The sequence below is a fragment of the Pseudophryne corroboree genome, chromosome 9 (assembly GCF_028390025.1).
Source record: "Pseudophryne corroboree isolate aPseCor3 chromosome 9, aPseCor3.hap2, whole genome shotgun sequence".
Taxonomy (NCBI): Eukaryota; Metazoa; Chordata; class Amphibia; order Anura; family Myobatrachidae; genus Pseudophryne; species Pseudophryne corroboree.
Genome location: NC_086452.1, coordinates 312,301,832 through 312,322,916, shown reverse-complemented (window position 1 = coordinate 312,322,916; position 21,085 = coordinate 312,301,832). Strand labels below are relative to the sequence as shown.

At 47.8% G+C, this 21,085-nt stretch overlaps 1 protein-coding gene across 3 annotated transcripts in view; it reads left to right on the top strand.

Annotated features, from left to right (window-relative positions):
- FAM234B (family with sequence similarity 234 member B) overlaps positions 1-21,085 on the top strand; it is a 251,461-nt gene that overhangs the window by 103,973 nt on the left and 126,403 nt on the right. For all 3 annotated transcript variants that reach the window (XM_063940433.1, XM_063940432.1, XM_063940434.1), the window contains exons 3-5: positions 12,337-12,432; positions 12,705-12,893; positions 20,458-20,588. In XM_063940433.1, the coding sequence (XP_063796503.1) occupies positions 12,337-12,432; positions 12,705-12,893; positions 20,458-20,588 (416 nt within the window). The remainder of the gene's footprint in view (positions 1-12,336; positions 12,433-12,704; positions 12,894-20,457; positions 20,589-21,085) is intronic.

Below are 21,085 nucleotides of genomic sequence, written 5' to 3'. Positions count from 1 at the left end.
AGAAAGATTTAGGACTATCTGGTGTGCACTGGCTCCTCCCCCTATGACCCTCCTCCAAGCCTCAGTTAGATTTCTGTGCCCGGCTGAGCTGGATGCACACTAGGGGCTCTCCTGAGCTCCTAGGAAGAAAGTATATGTTAGGTTTTTTATTTTCAGTGAGACCTGCTGGCAACAGGCTCACTGCACCGAGGGACTAAGGGGAGAAGAAGCGAACCTACCTAAGTGGTGGTAGCTTGGGCTTCTTAGGCTACTGGACACCATTAGCTCCAGAGGGATCGAACACAGGACCCGACCTCGTCGTCCGTTCCCGGAGCCGCGCCGCCGTCCCCCTTACAGAGCCAGAAGCAAGAAGGTGGTCCGGAAAATCGTCGGCTGAAGACTTCTGTCTTCTCCAAGGTAGCGCACAGCACTGCAGCTGTGCGCCATTGCTCCTCATGCACACCACACACTGCGGTCACTGATGGGTGCAGGGCGCTGGGGGGGGGGCGCCCTGAGCAGCAATATTAACACCTTGGCTGGCGAACTGACACCATATATAGCCCCAGGGGCTATATAGGTGTTTATTAACCCCTGCCAGAACTTTTACAATAGCGGGAGAAAGCCAGCCGAAAAAGGGGCGGAGCCATCTCCCTCAGCACACTGGCGCCATTTTCCCTCACAGCCCCGCTGGAGGGATCGCTCCCTGGCTCTCCCCTGCAGTCCTGCACTACAGAAAAGGGTTAAAAAGAGAGGGGGGGCACAAATTAGGCGCAGTATAAATATATTATGCAGTTATAAGGGAAAAACACTCTGTATAGTGATATCCCTGTGGTATATAGCGCTCTGGTGTGTGCTGGCATACTCTCCCTCTGTCTCCCCAAAGGGCTTTGTGGGGTCCTGTCCTCTGTCAGAGCATTCCCTGTGTGTGTGCTGTGTGTCGGTACTGCTGTGTCGACATGTATGATGAGGATAATGATGTGGAGGCGGAGCAAATGCCTGTGAATGGGATGTCACCCCCTTGCGGGGTCGACACCGGTGTGGATGGACTTATGGAAGGAATTACGTGACAGTGTCAACTCCTTACATAAAAGGTTTGACGACATAGGACAGCTGGCTGCTCAGCTTGTGCCTGTCCAAGCGTCTCAAATGTCATCAGGGGCTCTAAAACGCCCGCTACCTCAGATGGCAGACACAGAGGTTGACACGGATACCGACTCCAGTGTCGACGACGATGAGACTAGTGTACCTTCCAATAGGGCCACCCGTTACATGATTGAGGCAATGAAAAATGTATTACACATTTCTGATAATACCCCAGGTACCACAAAAAAGGGTATTATGTTTGGTGACAGAAAACTACCAGTAGCTTTCCTGCATCTGAGGAATTGATATGAGGTGTGTGAGGAAGCGTGGACTTCCCCCGATAAGAAATTGATAATTTCTAAGCAGCGTACCCTTTTCCGCCAGAGGATAGGTCACGTTGGGAAATACCCCCTAGGGTAGATAAAGCGGTTACACGCTTATTAAAAAAGGTGGCACTACCGTCTCCGGATACGGCCGCCCTGAAGTACCTGCTGATAGAAAGCAGAAAACTACCCTTAAAGCTATGGCCCTCATTCCGAGTTGATCGGTCGCAAGGCGAATTTAGCAGAGTTACACACGCTAAGCCGCCGCCTACTGGGAGTGAATCTTAGCTTCTTAAAATTGCGACCGATGTATTCGCAATATTGCGATTACTAACTACTTAGCAGTTTCAGAGTAGCTCCAGACTTACTCTGCCTGTGCGATCAGTTCAGTGCTTGTCGTTCCTGGTTGACGTCACAAACACACCCAGCGTTCGCCCAGACACTCCCACCGTTTCTCCGGCCACTCCTGCGTTTTTTCCGGAAACGGTAGCGTTTTCAGCCACACGCCCCTGAAACGCCGTGTTTCCGCCCAGTAACACCCATTTCCTGTCAATCACATTACGATCGCCGGAGCGAAGAAAAAGCCGTGAGTAAAAATACTTTCTACATAGTAAAGTTACTTGGCGCAGTCGCAGTGCGAACTTTGCGCATGCGTACTAAGCGGATTTTCACTGCGATGCGATGAAAAAGAACAAGCGAACAACTCGGAATGAGGGCCTATATACACACACACGGGCATTATATTGAGACCTGCTATTGCCTCGGCATGGATGTGCAGTGCGGCAGCTGCGTGGTCAGATTCCCTGTCGGATAATATTTATACTATAGATAGGGACAATATTTTGCTGAAAATAGAGCATATAAAAGACGCTGTCTTATACATGCGCGATGCACAGAGGGATATTTGCCGACTGGCATCACTAATAAGCGATATGTAAAACTATTGCCGCCAGACGGGGGTTATGGACTCGGCAATGGTCGGGCGATGCCGATTCAAAACGGCACATGGCAGTTTGCCCTATAAGGGGGTGGAACTGTTTGGGGATGGTCTTTCAGACCTCGTTTCCACAGCTACGGCTGGGAAATCAAAACTTTTGCCACAAGCTACCCCACAGTAAAAGTAAGCACTGTAGTATCAGGTACAGTCCCTTCGGCCCCAGAAAAGTAGAGGACTAGAGGCTCATCTTTTCTGCCAAGATGAAAAGGTAGAGGGAAAAAGCTGCAGCACACAGCTAGTTCCCAAGAGCAGAAGTCCTCCCCTGCGTCCGGTAAGTCCACAGCATGACGCTGGGGCTGCTCAGGCGGACCCGGGTACGGTAAGGGCCCCTCTCAGAGATTCAGCGCACAGTGGGCTCTCTCACAGGTGGATCCCTGGGTTCTTCAAACAGTGTCTCAGGGGTACAGGCTGAAATTCGAGACGTCTCCCCCCGCCGTTTCCTAAAATCTGCCTTACCGGCAACTCCCTCTGCCAGGGAGGCAGTGTTGGTGGCTATCCAAAAACGGTATTCACAGCAAGTGATTATCAAGGTACCCCTCCTTCAACAGGAAAAGGGTTACTTTTCCACAATGTTTGTGGTACCGAAACCGGACGGTTCGGTGAGACCCATCTTAAATTTAAAATCCTTGAACACATATAACAAAAGTGTGTATAGGGTGAACTAGCAGCGCCAAAAAAATGCAGTAGAAAGTAATTTTTCACAGTATGTCTATGATATACCCCTTGATGAAGTCAGACCAGACGAAACGCGTTGGGTGATTCCTGCTACTATTGAAGTCCTCAGTTAAGCTGCTTTCTCTAACGTCCTAGTGGATGCTGGGGACTCCGTCAGGACCATGGGGGGGTAGCGGCTCCGCAGGAGACAGGGCACAAAAGCAAGCTTTTAGGATCACATGGTGTGTACTGGCTCCTCCCCCTATGACCCTCCTCCAAGCCTCAGTTAGGTTTTTGTGCCCGGCCGAGAAGGGTGCAATCTAGGTGGCTCTCTTAAAGAGTTACTTAGAAAAAGTTTTTAGGTTCTTTATTTTCAGTGAGTCCTGCTGGCAACAGGCTCACTGCATCGAGGGACTTAGGGGAGAGATTTTCAACTCACCTGCGTGCAGGATGGATTGGATTCTTAGGCTACTGGACATAGCTCCAGAGGGAGTCGGAACACAGGGCTCGCCCTGGGGTTCGTCCCGTAGCCGCGCCGCCGACCCCCCTTGCAGACGCTGAAGATGAAGAGGTCCGGAACCAGGCGGCAGAAGACTCTCAGTCTTCATCAGGTAGCGCACAGCACTGCAGCTGTGCGCCATTGTTGTCAGCACACTTCACACAGCGGTCACGGAGGGTGCAGGGCGCTGGGGGGGGGCGCCCTGGGCAGCAATGTATAATACCTGTATGGCGAAAAATACATCACATATAGCCCTTGAGGCTATATGTATGTATTTAACCCCTGCCAGATATCTAAAACTCCGGAGAAGAAGCCCGCCGAAAAGGGGGCGGGGCCTATTCTCAGCACACAGCGCCATTTTCCCTCACAGAAAGGCTGGTGGGGAGGCTCCCATGCTCTCCCCTGCACTGCACTACAGAAACAGGGTTAAAACAGAGAGGGGGGGCACTGATTTGGCGATATGTATATATATTAAAATGCTATAAGGGAGGAACACTTATATAAAGGTTGTCCCTGGATAATTATAGCGTTTTGGTGTGTGCTGGCAAACTCTCCCTCTGTCTCCCCAAAGGGCTAGTGGGTCCTGTCCTCTATCAGAGCATTCCCTATGTGTGTGCTGTATGTCGGTACGTGTGTGTCGACATGTATGAGGAAAATATTGGTGAGGAGGCGGAGCAAATTGCCTGTAATGGTGATGTCACTCTCTAGGGAGTCGACACCGGAATGGATGGCTTATTTATGGAAATTACGTGACAATGTCAACACGCTGCAAGCCGGTTGACGACATGAGAGGGCCGGCGAACAAATTAGTATCTGTCCAGGCGTCTCAAACACCGTCAGGGGCTGTAAAATGCCCATTTACCTCAGTCGGTCGACACAGACCCAGACACGGACACTGATTTCAGTGTCGACGGTGATGAAACAAACGTATTTTCTTTTAGGGCCACACGTTAAGGGCAATGAAGGAGGTGTTACATATTTCTGATACTCCAAGTACCACAAAAAAGGGTATTATGTGTGAGGTGAAAAAACTACCTGTAGTTTTTCCTGAATCAGATAAATTAAATGAAGTGTGTGATGATGCGTGGGTTTCCCCCGATAGAAAATTATTGGCGGTATACCCTTTCCCGCCAGAAGTTAAGGCGCGGTGGGAAACACCCCTCAGGGTGGATAAGGCGCTCACACGCTTATCATAACAAGTGGCGGTACCATCTACGGATAGGGCCGTACTTAAGGAGCCAGCTGATAGGAGGCTGAAAAATATCCTAAAAAGTATACACACACACATGCTGGTGTTATACTGCGACCAGCGATCGCCTCAGCCTGGATGTGCAGAGCTGAGGTGGCTTGGTCGGATTCCCTGACTAAAAATATTGATACCTTTGACAGGGACAGTATTTTATTGACTATAGAGCATTTAAAGGATGCATTTCTATATATGCGAGATGCGCAGAGGGATATTTGCACTCTGGCATCAAGAGTAAATGCGATGTCCATATCTGCAAGAAGATGTTTATGGACACGACAGTGGTCAGGTGATGCAGATTCCAAACGGCACAAAGATGTATTGCCGTATAAAGGGGAGGAGTTATTTGGGGTCGGTCCATGGGACCTGGTGGCCAGGGCAACTGCTGGAAAATCCACCGTTTTTTTTACCCTAAGTCACATCTCTGCAGAAAAAGACACCGTCTTTTCAGCCTCAGTCCTTTCGTCCCTATAAGAGTCATATCTGCCCAGGGATAGAGGAAAGGGAAGAAGACTGCAGCAGGCAGCCCATTCCCAGGAACAGAAGCCCTCCACCGCTTCTACCAAGTTCTCAGCATGACGCTGGGACCGTACAGGACCCCTGGATCCTATAAGTAGTATCCAAGGGGTACAGATTGGAATGTCGAGAGGTTTCCCCCCTCGCAGGTTCCTGTAGTCTGCTGTACCAATGTCTCCCTCCGACAGGGAGGCAGTATTGAAAACAATTCACAAGCTGTATTCCCAGCAGGTGATAATAAAATTACCCCTCCGACAACAAGGAAAGGGGTATTACTCCACACTATATGGTGGTACTGAAGGCTAGGTGAGACCTATTCTAAATCTGAAAAATTTGAACACTTACAAGGGTTCAAATCCAGATGGAGTCACTCAGAGCAGTGATAGCAAAGATGTCCCGGGACATCAGGGATGCTTACCTCCATGTCCCAAAATTTGCCTTTTCTCACCAAGGGTACCTCAGGTTCGTGGTACAGAACTGTCACTATCAGTTTCAAGACGATGCCGTTGGATTGTCCAAGGCACCCCGGGTCCTTACCAAGGTAATGACCGAAAGGAGGATTCGTCTTCAAAGAAAATGGACGACCTCCTGATAAGAACAAGGTCCAGAGAACAGTTGGAGGTCGGAGTAGCACTATCTCAAGTAGTTCTACGACAGCACGGGTGGATTCTAAATATTCCAAAACCGCAGTTGTTCCGACGACACGTCTGCTGGTCCTAGGGATGATTCTGGACACAGTCCAGGAAAAGGTGTTTCTCCCAGAGGAGAAAGCCAGGGAGTTATCTGAGCTAATCGGGATCCTCCTAAAACCAGGAAAAGTGTCAGTGCATCATTGCACAAGAGTCCTGGTAAAAATGGTGGCTTATTACGAAGCGCTTCCATTCGGCAGATTTCACGCAAGAACTCTTCAGAGGGATCTGCTGGACAAATGGTCCGGATCGCATCTTCAGATGCATCAGCGGATAACCCTATATCCAAGGACAAGGGTGTCTCTCCTGTGGTGATTACAGAGTGCTCATCTTCTAGAGGGCCGCAGATTCGGCATTCAGGATTGGATGCTCGTGACCACGGAGGCCAGCCTGAGAGGCTGGGGAGCAGTCACATAAGGAGTGTGATCAAGTCTGGAGAATTCTCTCCACATAAATATACTGGAGCTAAGAGCAAATTTATAATGCTCTAAGCTTAGCAAGACCTCTGCTTCAAGGTCAGCCGGTATTGATCCAGTGGGATAACATCACGGCAGTCGCCCACGTAAACAGAAAGGGCGGCACAAGAAGCAGGAGGGCAGTGGCAAAACTGCAAGGATTTTTCGCTAGGCGGAAAATCATGTGATAGCACTGTCAGCAGTGTTCATTCCGGGAGTGGACGACTGGGAAGCAGACTTCCTCAGCAGGCACGACCTCCACCCGGGAGAGTGGGAACTTCATCGGGAAGTTTTCCGCATGATTGTGAACCGTTGGGAAAGACCAAAGGTGGACATGATGGCGTCCCGCCCGAACAAAAAATGGGACAGGTATTGCGCCAGGTCACGAGACCTTCAGGCGATAGCTGTGGACGTCCTGGTAACACCGTGGGTGTAACAGTCGGTGTATGTGTTCCCTCCTCTGCTTCTCATAACCAAGGTATTGAGAATTATAAGACATAGAGGAGTAAGAACTATACTCGTGGCTCCGGATTGGCCAAGAGGGACTTGGTAACCGGAACTTCAAGAGATGCTCACAGAGGACTAATGGCCTCGGGAGCTAAGAAGGGATTTGCTTTCAGCAAGTACCATGTCTGTTCCAAGAGGAACCGTGGCATCGGCCTTTAAGAAAGGACCTGCTCCAGCAGGGACCTTGTCTGTTCCAAGACTTACCGCGACTGCGTTTGACGGCATGGCGGTTTGAACGCCGGATCCTAAGGGAAAAGGCATTCCGGAAGAGGTCATACCTACCCTGGTCAAAGCCAGGAAGGAGGTGACCGCACAACGTTATCACCGCATGTGGTAAAAAATATGTTGCGTGGGTGAGGCCAGGAAGGCCCCACGAAAAAATTTCAACTAGGTCGATTTCTGCACTTCCTGCAAACAGGAGTGTCTATGAGCCTCAAATTGGGGTCCATTAAGGTTCAAGTTTCGGCCCTATAGATTTTCTTCCAGAAAGAATTGGCTTCAGTTCCTGAAGTCCAGACGTTTGTCAAGGGAGTATTGCATATACAGCCCTTGTGTGCCTCCAGTGGCACCGTGGGATCTCAACGTAGTGTTGGGATTCCTCAAATCATATTGGTTTGAACCACTCAAATCTGTGGATTTGAAATATCTCACATGGAAAGTGACCATGCTGTTGGCCCTGGCCTCGGCCAGGCGATTGTCAAAATTGGCGGCTTTGTCTTACAAAAGCCCATATTTGATTTTCCATTCGGACAGGGCAGAACTGCGGACTCGTCCCCAGTTTCTTCCTAAGGTGGTGTCAGCGTTTCACCTGAAACAACCTATTGTGGTGCCTGCGGCTACTAGGGACTTGGAGGACTCCAAGTTGCTAGACGTTGTCAGGGCCCTGAAAATATATATATATATATAATTCCAGGACGGCTGGAGTCAGAAAGTCTGATTTGCTGTTTATATTGTAGGCACCCAAAAAGCTGGGTGCTCCTGCTTCTAAGCAGACTATTGCTCGTTGGATTTGTAGTACAATTCAGCTTGCACATTCTGTGGCAGGCCTGCCACAGCCAAAATCTGTAAATGCCCATTCCACAAGGAAGGTGGGCTCATCTTGGGCGGCTGCCCGAGGGGTCTCGGCTTTACAACTTTGCCGAGCAGCTACTTGGTCAGGGGCAAACACGTTTGCTAAATTCTACAAATTTGATACCCTGGCTGAGGAGGACCTGGAGTTCTCTCATTCGGTGCTGCAGAGTCATCCGCACTCTCCCGCCCGTTTGGGAGCTTTGGTATAATCCCCATGGTCCTGACGGAGTCCCCAGCATCCACTAGGACGTTAGAGAAAATAAGATTTTACTTACCGATAAATCTATTTCTCATAGTCCGTAGTGGATGCTGGGCGCCCATCCCAAGTGCGGATTGTCTGCATTACTTGTACATAGTTATTGTTACAAAAAAATCGGGTTATTATTGTTGTGAGCCATCTTTTCTAGAGGCTACTTCATTGTTATCATACTGTTAACTGGGTTCAAATCACAAGTTGTACGGTGTGATTGGTGTGGCTGGTATGAGTCTTACCCGGGATTCAAGATCCTTCCTTATTGTGTACGCTCGTCCGGGCACAGTACCTAACTGAGGCTTGGAGGAGGGTCATAGGGGGAGGAGCCAGTACACACCATGTGATCCTAAAAGCTTGCTTTTGTGCCCTGTCTCCTGCGGAGCCGCTACCCCCCCATGGTCCTGACGGAGTCCCCAGCATCCACTACGGACTATGAGAAATAGATTTATCGGTAAGTAAAATCTTATTTTTACTGTTTTACGGAACTTTTTTTATCCACATACATATTTTTTTATATTATTTTAGACACACAGCTGTTTCTAATGATTCTCATCTTCTAAGTACTTGAATTTTTAGCACTACCTTTATCTTAGTCATTCTTTTATTATTGTTCATGTCCTTTGCAATGCTTTTTTGATAACTTTTTAACGGATTTTTAAAAAAAAGCATTTTCTGCATGTTGCCTTTTTTAATGTCCAAAATTTGTCTAAACGTTCATTGTAAAATAAACCCTGTATTGTTTTTTTAACAAAAACATCTTTTTTAGTCTCCTGGCTTATCTACCACCCGTGGTCGCTCTGATCTTATTTGCTTTTTCCACATATAACAAAAGATTCGAGTTCAAGATGGAATCGCTCAGGGCGATTATTGCGAACCTGGACGAGGGGGATTACAGGGTCTCTCTGGACATCAAGGATACTTACCTGCATGTCCCCATTTGCCCTCCTCACCAGGAGTACCTCAAGGTTGTGGTACAGGACTGTCACTATCAGTTCCATACGCTGCCGTTTGGATTATCCACGGCACCGAGGGTCTTTACCAGGGTAATGACCGAAATGATGTTACTCCTTCGCAAGAAGGGAGTTTAATTATCCCGTACTTGGACGATCTCCTGATAAAGGCGAGCTCCAAGGAACAGTTGGTAAGGGGGTAGCACTTTCTCGGGAAGTGCTGCAACAGCAGGGCTGGATTCTCAATTCCAAAGTCACAGCTGGTCCCGACGACACGTCTTCTGTTCCTGGGAATGATTCTGGAAACAGACCAGAAAAAAGTGTTTCTTCCAATGGAAAAAGCCGAGGAGTTGTCATCTCTAGTCAGAAACCTCCTAAGACCGGGACAGGTGTCGGTACATCAATGCACGCGAGTCCTGGGAAAAATGGTAGCTTCGTACGAAGCAATTCCATTAGGAAAGTTCCACGCAAGGAATTTCCAGTGGGACCTGTTGGACAAATGGTCCGGGTCCCATCTCCAGATACAGCAGCGGATAACCCGGTCGGCAAGAACCAGGGTGTCGCTGCGGTGGTGGCTGCAGAGGGCTCATCTACTAGAGAGCCGCAGATTCGGAATACAGGACTGGGTCCTGGTGACCACGGATGCCAGCCTTCGGGGCTGGGATGCAGTCACACAGGGAGTGAAATTCCATGGACTGTGGTCAAAACAGGAGATTTCACTTCACATAAATTTTCTGGAGCTAAGAGCCATTTACAAGGCCCTAACCCAAACAAGGCCCCTGCTTCAAAACCAGCCGTACTGATCCAATCAGACAACATCACGGTGCTCGCCCATGTAAACAGGCAGGGCGGCACAAGAAGCAGGAGGGCAATGGCAGAAGCCACAAGGATTCCCCGTTGGGCGGAAAATCATGGGGTAGCACTGGCAGCAGTGTTCATTCCGGGAGTGGACAACTGGGAAGCAGACTTCCGCAGCAGACTCCACCCGGGAGAATAGGGACTTCATCCAGAAGTCTTCCAAATGCTGGTAAACCGTTGGGAAAGACCACAGGTGGACATGATGGCGTCCCGCCTCAATAAAAAAAAAAAAAAAAAGATATTGCGCCAGGTCAAGAGAACCTCAGGCGATCGCTGTGGACGCTCTAGTGACACCACGGGTGTACCAGTCGGTTTATGTGTTCCCTCCTCTCCCTCTCATACCCAAGGTACTGAGGATAATAAGAAAAAGAGGAGTAAGAACTATACTCATTGTTCCGGATTGGCCAAGAAGGGCTTGGTACCAGGAACTTCAAGAGATGATCTCAGAGGACCCATGGCCTCTGCCACTCAGACAGGATCTGCTGCAGCAGGGGCCCTCTCTGTTAAAAGACTTACCGCGGCTGCGTTGACGGCATGGCGGTTGAACGCCGGATCCTGAGTGAAAAAGGTCTTCCGGAGGAAGTCATTCTTATCCTGATCAAAGCCAGGAAGGATGTTAGCCTGAAGTTCAGACGTTGTAAGGGAGTGCTGCATATTCAGCCCCTTTTTTGTGCCCCAGTGGCACCCTGGGATCTCAATGTGATTTTGGAGTTCCTGGAATCACATTGGTTTGAGCCACTGAAAAACCGTGGATTTGAAATATCTCACATGAAAAGTGGTCATGGGTTGGCTCTGGCTTCGGCCAGGCATGTGTCAGAATTGGCGGCTTTGTCATGAAAAAGCCCTTACCTGACTTTCCATATGGATAGAGCAGAGTTGAGGACTCGTCCTCACTTTCTCCCGAAGGTGGTATCAGTCTTTCACTTGAACCAACCTATTGTGGTGCCTGCGGCTACTAGGGACTTGGAGGATTCCAAGTTACTGGACGTAGTCAGGGCCCTGAAAATTTATATTTCCAGGACGGCTGGAGTCAGGAAAACTGACTCGCTGTTTATCCTGGATGCACCCAACAAGCTGGGTGCTCCTGCTTCTAAGCAGACTATAGCGCGCTGGATTTGTAGCACTATTCAGCTTGCGCATTCTGCGGTGGACTACCACAGCCTAAATCTGTAAAAGCCCATTCCACAAGGAAGGGGGCTCATCTTGGGCGGCTGCCCGAGGGGTCTCGGCTTTACAACTTGGCCGAGCTGCTACTTGGTCAGGGGCAAACACGTTTGCAAAATTCTACAAAATTGATACCCTGGCTGTGGAGGACCTTGAGTTCTCTCATTCGGTGCTGCAGAGTCATCCGCACTCTCCCGCCCGTTTGGGAGCTTTGGTATAATCCCCATGGTCCTTACGGAGTTCCCAGCATCCACTAGGACGTCAGAGAAAATAAGATTTTACTCACCGGTAAATCTATTTCTCGTAGTCCGTAGTGGATGCTGGGCGCCCATCCCTAGTGCGGATTGTCTGCAATACTTGTACAAAGTTATTGTTACAAAAATCGGGTTGTTATGGCGAGCCATCTGTTCAGAGGCTCCATTTGTTATCATACTGTTAACCGGGGTTCCTATCACGAGTTATATGGTGTGATTGGTGTGGCTGGTATGAGTCTTACCCGGGATTCAAAATCCTTCCTTATTGTGTCAGCTCTTCCGGGCACAGTGTCCTAACTGAGGCTTGGAGGAGGGTCATAGGGGGAGGAGCCAGTGCACACCAGATAGTCCTAAATCTTTCTTTAGATGTGCCCAGTCTCCTGCGGAGCCGTCTATTCCCCATGGTCCTTACGGAGTTCCCAGCATCCACTACGGACTACGAGAAATAGATTTACCGGTGAGTAAAATCTTATTTTCTCTCCTATTGCATATCGAATTATGTTAAATAACCAATGGGAGTGCCACTGACAGTCACATTAAATGCTACCTAACAAGTATGGTATACCAGGTATACAGTGATAAATGTAAGACAATTGTCTGTACCGTCGCTTTTCTCTGATACTAACAGCATTAACCATTTCCCTATTGTACCAGTGTCCTGTGCGGCATCCTTAACCAATCCTCTTATTGCAAATGTTGTTTGTTGTAGATTGTGTAGCACCTCTGCTTATGAATGTCATTATTTGCAACCTATTTTACTTAATTATAAAAAGGAATCATTTGGGATGAAAAGCATTGGTATGTTGTATGATTATTCCTTTCGTTTTATTTTCCAAAGAGGTTTCATCTCCTTTGGAGCTGTTTGATGTGAATAAGGACGGTGTGCCGGATATCCTGCTGTCATATTTGGCTCCCAATGTCAATGCTTCACATGGTAAGTGGAAGTTTACTTGATCTTCGTTTCTCACTTAAGGGGGGGATGTACTAAGCCTTGAAAAGTGATACATTTCACTGTGATAAAGTACTAGCCAAACAGCTCATAACTGTCATTTTACAGTCTGGGTTTGAAAAATGACAGGTGCTGGTTGGCTGGTACTTTATCACTGTGAAATTTATCATTTTTCAAGGCTTAGTACATCTGGCCCTTTGTTTTGCCATTTGTACTAGAATGACTCTTAATTTCAACTTTTTAAACTTTTTTTTTAGCTTTTTTGAAACAGCAACTCTCCATTTCTGTCCTCTCGGGCTATAATGGGAGCGTCTTATGGAGCAGACACATTGAGGAGTATTTACGGAGTATTCAGTGCGGGCAGCTGATCATGGTGCCTCAGCAGAATGACACATGTCTTTTAACTGGAACTTATAAACTACTGCGTTTGGTCAGCGCATCCACAGGTACAATCTAATTTTCTACATGCATTGGTTGCCTTTCTATTTATTTCATACATGCTCAGTGAAATGACAGTGAACCTTACTTTGCTTCATCGCTGCTTGTATATATAAGTGATAGCTGGCATATTGCTTTGTCTGTCTAAATTAAGTGAAATATCTTCCATAGGTAATTGTAGTGCTATCTGGTGGCCATATGGCATGCCACGACTGAGAGCATCTGAATGGAGGGTATCCGGTCTTTAGGTCGACCACTATTGGTCGACAGTGATTAGGTCGACATGTTTTTTAGGTTGACATGGTCACTAGGTCGACATGAAAAAAGTTCGACATGAGTTTTTTACAATTGTAATTTCTCTAACGTCCTAAGTGGATGCTGGGGACTCCGTCAGGACCATCGGGAATAGCGGCTCCGCAGGAGACAGGGCACAAAAATAAAGCTTTAGGATTAGGTGGTGTGCACTGGCTCCTCCCCCTATGACCCTCCTCCAAGCCTCAGTTAGGTTTTTGTGCCCGTCCGAGCAGGGTGCAATCTAGGTGGCTCTCCTAAAGAGCTGCTTAGAAAAAGTTTTTTAGGTTTTTTTATTTTCAGTGAGTCCTGCTGGCAACAGGCTCACTGCATCGAGGGACTTAGGGGAGAGAATTTCAACCCACCTGCGTGCAGGATGGATTGGATTCTTAGGCTACTGGACACCATTAGCTCCAGAGGGAGTCGGAACACAGGTCTCACCCTGGGGTTCGTCCCGGAGCCGCGCCGCCGACCCCCCTTACAGATGCTGAAGATTGAAGGTCCGGAAACAGGCGGCAGAAGGCTCTTCAGTCTTCATGAAGGTAGCGCACAGCACTGCAGCTGTGCGCCATTGTTGTCACACACTTCACACCAAGCGGTCACGGAGGGTGCAGGGCGCTGCTGGGGGCGCCCTGGGCAGCAATATTTTAATACCTTATGGCAAAAGAATACATCACATATAGCCATTGAGGCTATATGTATGTATTTAACCCATGCCAGTTATCTAAAACTACGGGAGGAAAGCCCGCCGAAATAGGGGGCGGGGCTTATTCTCCTCAGCACACAGCGCCATTTTCCTGCTCAGCTCCGCTGTGAGGAAGGCTCCCAGGACTCTCCCCTGCACTGCACTACAGAAACAGGGTAAAACAGAGAGGGGGGGCATTTTTTGGCGATATATTGGATATATTTAAGCTGCTATAAGGAACAACACTTATATAAGGTTGTTCCCATATATATTATAGCGCTTGGGTGTGTGCTGGCAAACTCTCCCTCTGTCTCCCCAAAGGGCTAGTGGGTCCTGTCTTCGATAAGAGCATTCCCTGTGTGTCTGCTGTGTGTCGGTACGTGTGTGTCGACATGTATGAGGACGATGTTGGTGTGGAGGCAGAGCAATTGCCGATAATGGTGATGTCACCCCCCAGGGAGTCGACACCGGAATGGATGGCTTTGTTTATGGAATTACGTGATAATGTCAGCACATTACAAAAATCAGTTGACGACATGAGACGGCCGGCAAACCAGTTAGTACCTGCCCAGGCGTCTCAGACACCGTCAGGGGCTGTAAAGCGCCCTTTACCTCAGTCGGTCGACACAGACCCAGACACAGACACTGAATCTAGTGTCGACGGTGATGAAACAAACGTATTTTCAAGTAGGGCCACACGTTATATGATCACGGCAATGAAGGAGGCTTTGCATATCTCTGATACTGCAAGTACCACAAAAAGGGGTATTATGTGGGGGGTGAAAAAACTACCTGTAGTTTTTCCTGAATCAGAGGAATTAAATGATGTATGTGATGAAGCGTGGGTTAACCCAGATAGAAAAATGCTAATTTCAAAAAAGTTATTAGCATTATACCCTTTCCCGCCAGAGGTTAGGGCGCGCTGGGAAACACCCCCTAGGGTGGATAAGGCGCTCACACGCTTATCAAAACAAGTGGCGTTACCGTCTCCTGATACGGCCGCCCTCAGGGATCCAGCGGATAGGAGACTGGAAACTACCCTAAAAAGTATATACACACATACTGGTGTTATACTGCGACCAGCCATCGCCTCAGCCTGGATGTGCAGTGCTGGGGTCGTCTGGTTGGATTCCCTGACTGAAAATATTGATACCCTGGATAGGGACAGTATTTTATTGACTATAGAGCAATTAAAGGATGCTTTCCTTTATATGCGAGATGCGCAGAGAGATATTTGCACTCTGGCATCGAGAGTAAATGCGATGTCCATATCTGCCAGAAGGAGTTTATGGACGCGACAGTGGTCAGGTGATGCGGATTCCAAACGACATATGGAAGTATTGCCGTATAAAGGGGAGGAATTATTTGGCGTCGGTCTATCGGATCTGGTGGCCACGGCAACTGCCGGAAAATCCACCTTTTTACCTCAGACCCCCTCCCAACAGAAAAAGACACCGTCTTTTTAGCCGCAGTCCTTTCGGTCCTATAAGAACAAGCGGACAAAAGGACAGTCATATCTGCCTCGGGCAGAGGAAGGGGTAAGAGAGGGCAGCAAGCAGCCCCTGCCCAGGAACAGAAGCCCTCCCAGGGTTCTGCAAAGCCCTCAGCATGACGCTGGGGCCTTACAAGCGGACTCAGGAGCGGTGGGGGGTCGACTCAAGAATTTCAGCGCACAGTGGGCTTGCTCACAGGTGGACCCCTGGATTCTGCAGGTAGTATCTCAGGGTTACAGGTTGGAATTCGAGAAGTCTCCCCCTCGCCGGTTCCTAAAGTCTGCTTTGCCAACGTCTCCCTCAGACAGGGCGACGGTATTGGAAGCCATTCACAAGCTGTTTTCTCAGCAGGTGATAGTCAAGGTACCCCTCCTACAACAGGGAAAGGGGTATTACTCCACGCTAATTGTGGTACCGAAGCCGGACGGCTCGGTAAGACCTATTCTAAATCTGAAATCTTTGAACCTGTACATACAAAAATTCAAGTTCAAGATGGAGTCACTCAGAGCAGTGATAGCGAATCTGGAAGAAGGGGACTTTATGGTGTCCCTGGACATAAAGGATGCTTACCTGCATGTCCCAATTTGCCCTTCACATCAAGGGTACCTCAGGTTCGTGGTGCAAAACTGTCATTATCAGTTTCAGACGCTGCCGTTCGGATTGTCCACGGCACCTCGGGTCTTTACCAAGGTAATGGCCGAAATGATGATTCTTCTGCGAAGAAGAGGCGTATTAATTATCCCTTACTTGGACGATCTCCTGATAAGGGCAAGGTCCAGAGAACAGCTGGAGGACGGAGTAGCACTAACCCAACTAGTGCTGCAACAACACGGGTGGATTCTGAATTTTCCAAAATCTCAGTTGACCCCGACGACACGTCTGCTGTTCCTGGGAATGATTCTGGACACGGTTCAGAAAAAGGTGTTTCTTCCGGAGGAGAAAGCCAGGGAGTTATCCGAACTTGTCAGGAACCTCCTAAAACCAGGGACAGTGTCTGTGCATCAATGCACAAGAGTCCTGGGAAAGATGGTGGCTTCTTACGAAGCGATTCCATTCGGCAGATTCCACGCACGAACTTTTCAGTGGGATCTGCTGGACAAATGGTCCGGATCGCATCTGCAGATGCATCAGCGGATAACCTTATCGCCACGGACAAGGGTGTCTCTTCTGTGGTGGTTGCAGAGTGCTCATCTGTTAGAGGGCCGCAGATTCGGCATACAGGACTGGGTCCTGGTGACCACGGATGCCAGTCTGAGAGGCTGGGGAGCGGTCACACAGGGAAGAAACTTCCAGGGAGTATGGTCAAGCCTGGAGATGTCTCTTCACATAAATATACTGGAGCTAAGAGCGATTTACAATGCTCTAAGTCTGGCAAAACCCCTGCTTCAGGGTCAGCCGGTGTTGATCCAGTCGGACAACATCACAGCAGTCGCCTACGTAAACAGACAGGGCGGCACAAGAAGCAGGACAGCAATGGCAGAAGCTGCAAGGATTCTTCGCTGGGCAGAAGATCATGTGATAGCACTGTCAGCAGTATTCATTCCGGGAGTGGACAACTGGGAAGCAGACTTCCTCAGCAGACACGATCTACACCCGGGAGAGTGGGGACTTCATCCAGAAGTCTTCCACATGATTGTGAACCGTTGGGAAAAACCAATGGTGGATATGATGGCGTCCCGCCTCAACAAAAAACTGGACAGGTATTGCGCCAGGTCAAGAGACCCTCAGGCAATAGCTGTGGACGCTCTGGTAACACCGTGGGTGTTCCAGTCAGTGTATGTGTTCCCTCCTCTGCCTCTCATACCAAAAGTACTGAGAATTATACGGCAAAAGGGAGTAAGAACGATACTAGTGGCTCCGGATTGGCCAAGAAGAACTTGGTACCCGGAACTTCAAGAGATGCTCACGGAGGATCCGTGGCCTCTACCTCTAAGACGGGACCTGCTTCAGCAGGGACCGTGTCTATTCCAAGACTTACCGCGGCTGCGTTTGACGGCATGGCGGTTGAACGCCGAATTCTAAGGGAAAAAGGCATTCCGGAAGAGGTCATTCCTACACTGGTAAAAGCCAGGAAGGAGGTGACTGCACAACATTATCACCGCATTTGGAGAAAATATGTTGCGTGGTGTGAGGCCAGGAAGGCCCCCACGGAGGAATTTCAACTGGGTCGATTCCTACATTTCCTGCAAACAGGATTGTCTATGGGCCTCAAATTGGGGTCCATTAAGGTTCAAATTTCGGCCCTGTCGATTTTCTTCCAGAAAGAATTGGCTTCAGTTCCTGAAGTCCAGACTTTTGTAAAAGGAGTACTACATATACAGCCCCCGGTTGTGCCCCCAGTGGCACCGTGGGATCTTAATGTAGTCTTGGATTTTCTCAAATCCCATTGGTTTGAGCCGCTCAAATCGGTGGAGTTGAAGTATCTTACATGGAAAGTAACCATGCTACTGGCCCTGGCTTCAGCCAGGAGAGTATCAGAATTGGCGGCTTTATCATATAAGAGCCCATATCTGATTTTCCATACGGACAGGGCAGAACTGCGGACGCGTCCTCATTTTCTGCCTAAGGTGGTGTCAGCGTTTCACCTGAACCAGCCTATTGTGGTGCCTGCGGCTACTAACGATTTGGAGGATTCCAAGTTGTTGGACGTGGTCCGGGCATTGAAAATATATATTTCAAGAACGGCGGGAGTCAGAAAGTCTGACTCACTGTTTATATTGTATGCACCCAACAAGATGGGTGCTCCTGCTTCTAAGCAGACGATTGCTCGTTGGATTTGTAGCACAATTCAACTTGCACATTCTGTGGCAGGCTTGCCACAACCTAAATCTGTCAAGGCCCATTCCACAAGGAAAGTGGGCTCATCCTGGGCGGCTGCCCAGGGGGTCTCGGCATTACAACTCTGCCGAGCTGCTACTTGGTCAGGGGCAAACACGTTTGCAAAATTCTACAAATTTGATACCCTGGCTGAGGAGGACCTTGAGTTCTCTCATTCGGTGCTGCAGAGTCATCCGCACTCTTCCGCCCGTTTGGGAGCTTTGGTATAATCCCCATGGTCCTGACGGAGTCCCCAGCATCCACTTAGGACGTTAGAGAAAATAAGAATTTACTTACCGATAATTCTATTTCTCGTAGTCCGTAGTGGATGCTGGGCGCCCATCCCAAGTGCGGATCGTCTGCAATACTTGTACATAGTTATTGTTACAAACAAATTTGGGTTGTTATTGTTGTGAGCCGTCTGTTCAGAGGCTCCTACGTTTGTCATACTGTTAACTGGGTTCAGATCACAAGTTATACGGTGTGATTGGTGTGGCTGGTATGAGTCTTACCCGGGATTCAATATCCTTCCTTATTGTGTACGCTCGTCCGGGCACAGTATCCTAACTGAGGCTTGGAGGAGGGTCATAGGGGGAGGAGCCAGTGCACACCACCTAATCCTAAAGCTTTATTTTTGTGCCCTGTCTCCTGCGGAGCCGCTATTCCCCATGGTCCTGACGGAGTCCCCAGCATCCACTACGGACTACGAGAAATAGAATTATCGGTAAGTAAATTCTTATTTTTTTTTTGGACCTTTTTCATACTTTACTATCCACATGGACTACGATTGGGAATAGTAACCTGTACCGAGCGCTGCGGTAGCGGAGCGAGGCACTTTGCCTGAAGCTCGTGAGCCATGCGAGGGGACACGGTGCACTAATTGGGGTTTCCGGTCACATTACAAAAAAAAAAAACCACCAATAAAAGAAGAAGAAAAACATGTCAACCTTTTGTCCTGCCGACCTAGAAACCATGTCGACCTAATCACTGTCGACCGATAGTGGTCGACCTAATGACTGTCGACCTAAGTGTGGTCGACCCTATGAACCCGAGAGGAGTAGCATACCATTTTTTTCTTTACTGTACATTTTACATAGCAGCTGCTCACGGTGTAGCAGAGATGCCAGGCTGCAACTTTAACTGCAAAGGAATTGGTTTTACACAGGGCACAAAGTGAAAGCACAACGGAATTGGGCGTAAGGAAGAGGCAGCTTGCATCGGATCCCTCTTTACACAGATTCAGACTCAGTCGCACACAGATATACATATATCGCCCACTCCCTTAATCAGTTTACGCTAGCTATTTTGTCGCTTCTATCTGTTTTAAATATGCCAATAACAAGCATATTTTGAGTGAAAATGATGCTTGGCTCAGACTGGTCGCATGGACTGGTGCACCAAGAGAGACTGGCACAACTAAAGCAACAGTAAAAAAAAAAAGGACACATCTGTACATTTACAATAAAGCAGCCCATGTTTTTCTCAATACGTAGATATCCACAAAGTTACAGATGTGTCCTTATACCTCTTGTGTCAATACACCAGACAGCAGGATATGGATGGCATTGATTAGCTACCTGTATCTGAATGTGAAATGCTACCTTACAGTGTTTTCTAGCATTTCGTATGCAGATACAGCCGCGGGCACACACAGAATATAAGCATGCTGCATATAATTTCAATCTGCTTGTGTGTCATTTTGCGAATAAGACACATTTTAATGAAAAAGTTGCACGAAATCATGCTCTGCACTACCAAGTCATGCCAAGGCATGTGGTGGCGCGACTTGAAGGCCTGTTTAACGTGCAGGGAGGCTAGCTGTATGGTGTTTATAATAAGTAGTTCCTCAGGATAAGTATTACCTATACTAAAAGTATCCAAACAGCTGTATTTTAATAATACTCTGTTATGAGTAATAAAATATAAGTTCGGATTATGCATTTTTTTCTAATTGAATAAATGGCCACATGCTGCTTTTGCTAATGGAAATGTCCATCCACTGACTGGTAAAGTTGTGTGAAAGGAATACATATCACATTACTCCCACTGAAAGTAAAATTTATTGTTTCTTCCTTCTGATTCATTTTCTTAATAGAGTAATCATTGCTTCAATTAAAACCACACTTTTGGGACATATCTTTTTAGATATAATGTATTCCTTTTTTCTGCATATCATCAATACTATGGAGTTATTATGGATACTTGGATATAATAATAAATCCACAGGAAATCTGTGTGCAGACCAGATCTGATGGTGAAATAAGGCTGTCCATTGTTCTTCTGCAGGGGTAACTATATGGACCATAAATCCAAGCCATTTGTCCAGTGGTACAGTGGCAGCACCTGCTGTGCTTCTTCCAGATCTGGATGACGATAATACCAGTGACTTGCTGATTCTTACCATTGGGGAAAGTCAGGTAACAAACTGAACAGTAGAACGATGTAATTATTTTTTTATAAAGAATAATTCAATACTGTAATAATAAAAACAGTATAAATGAGATAACAGCTTTGAATTTTAAGATTACTGTGGCACCCGAGAGGTTATGTTACATTAATGTGAATTCAATTACCGTATATGGTTCCTGACATAAATAAAATTAAAAATACAATCTGCAGGCTTACTGTATTTGTACAAATGTGTTTTGCTGCCAGCACTGCAGTGCTAGTTTCAATGAATAGATATGTAGCATTAAGTGTTGCCAGTTATCCTGTGGAACTTTTCTCCAGTTGACTGGATGGCACAGTCCTTAGCTAGCTCAAATTGGTTCTCACAAGCAGTCACTTCAGTAGTATAGCCATCTGCACCAGTGCACCTGTCATGTTGCATTTCACAGGGCTCTCTCCTTCATGATATTTTGCAGTATACATTAGCACAAGGGAAAATAATCAGAAGTTATGTACTATACTATGA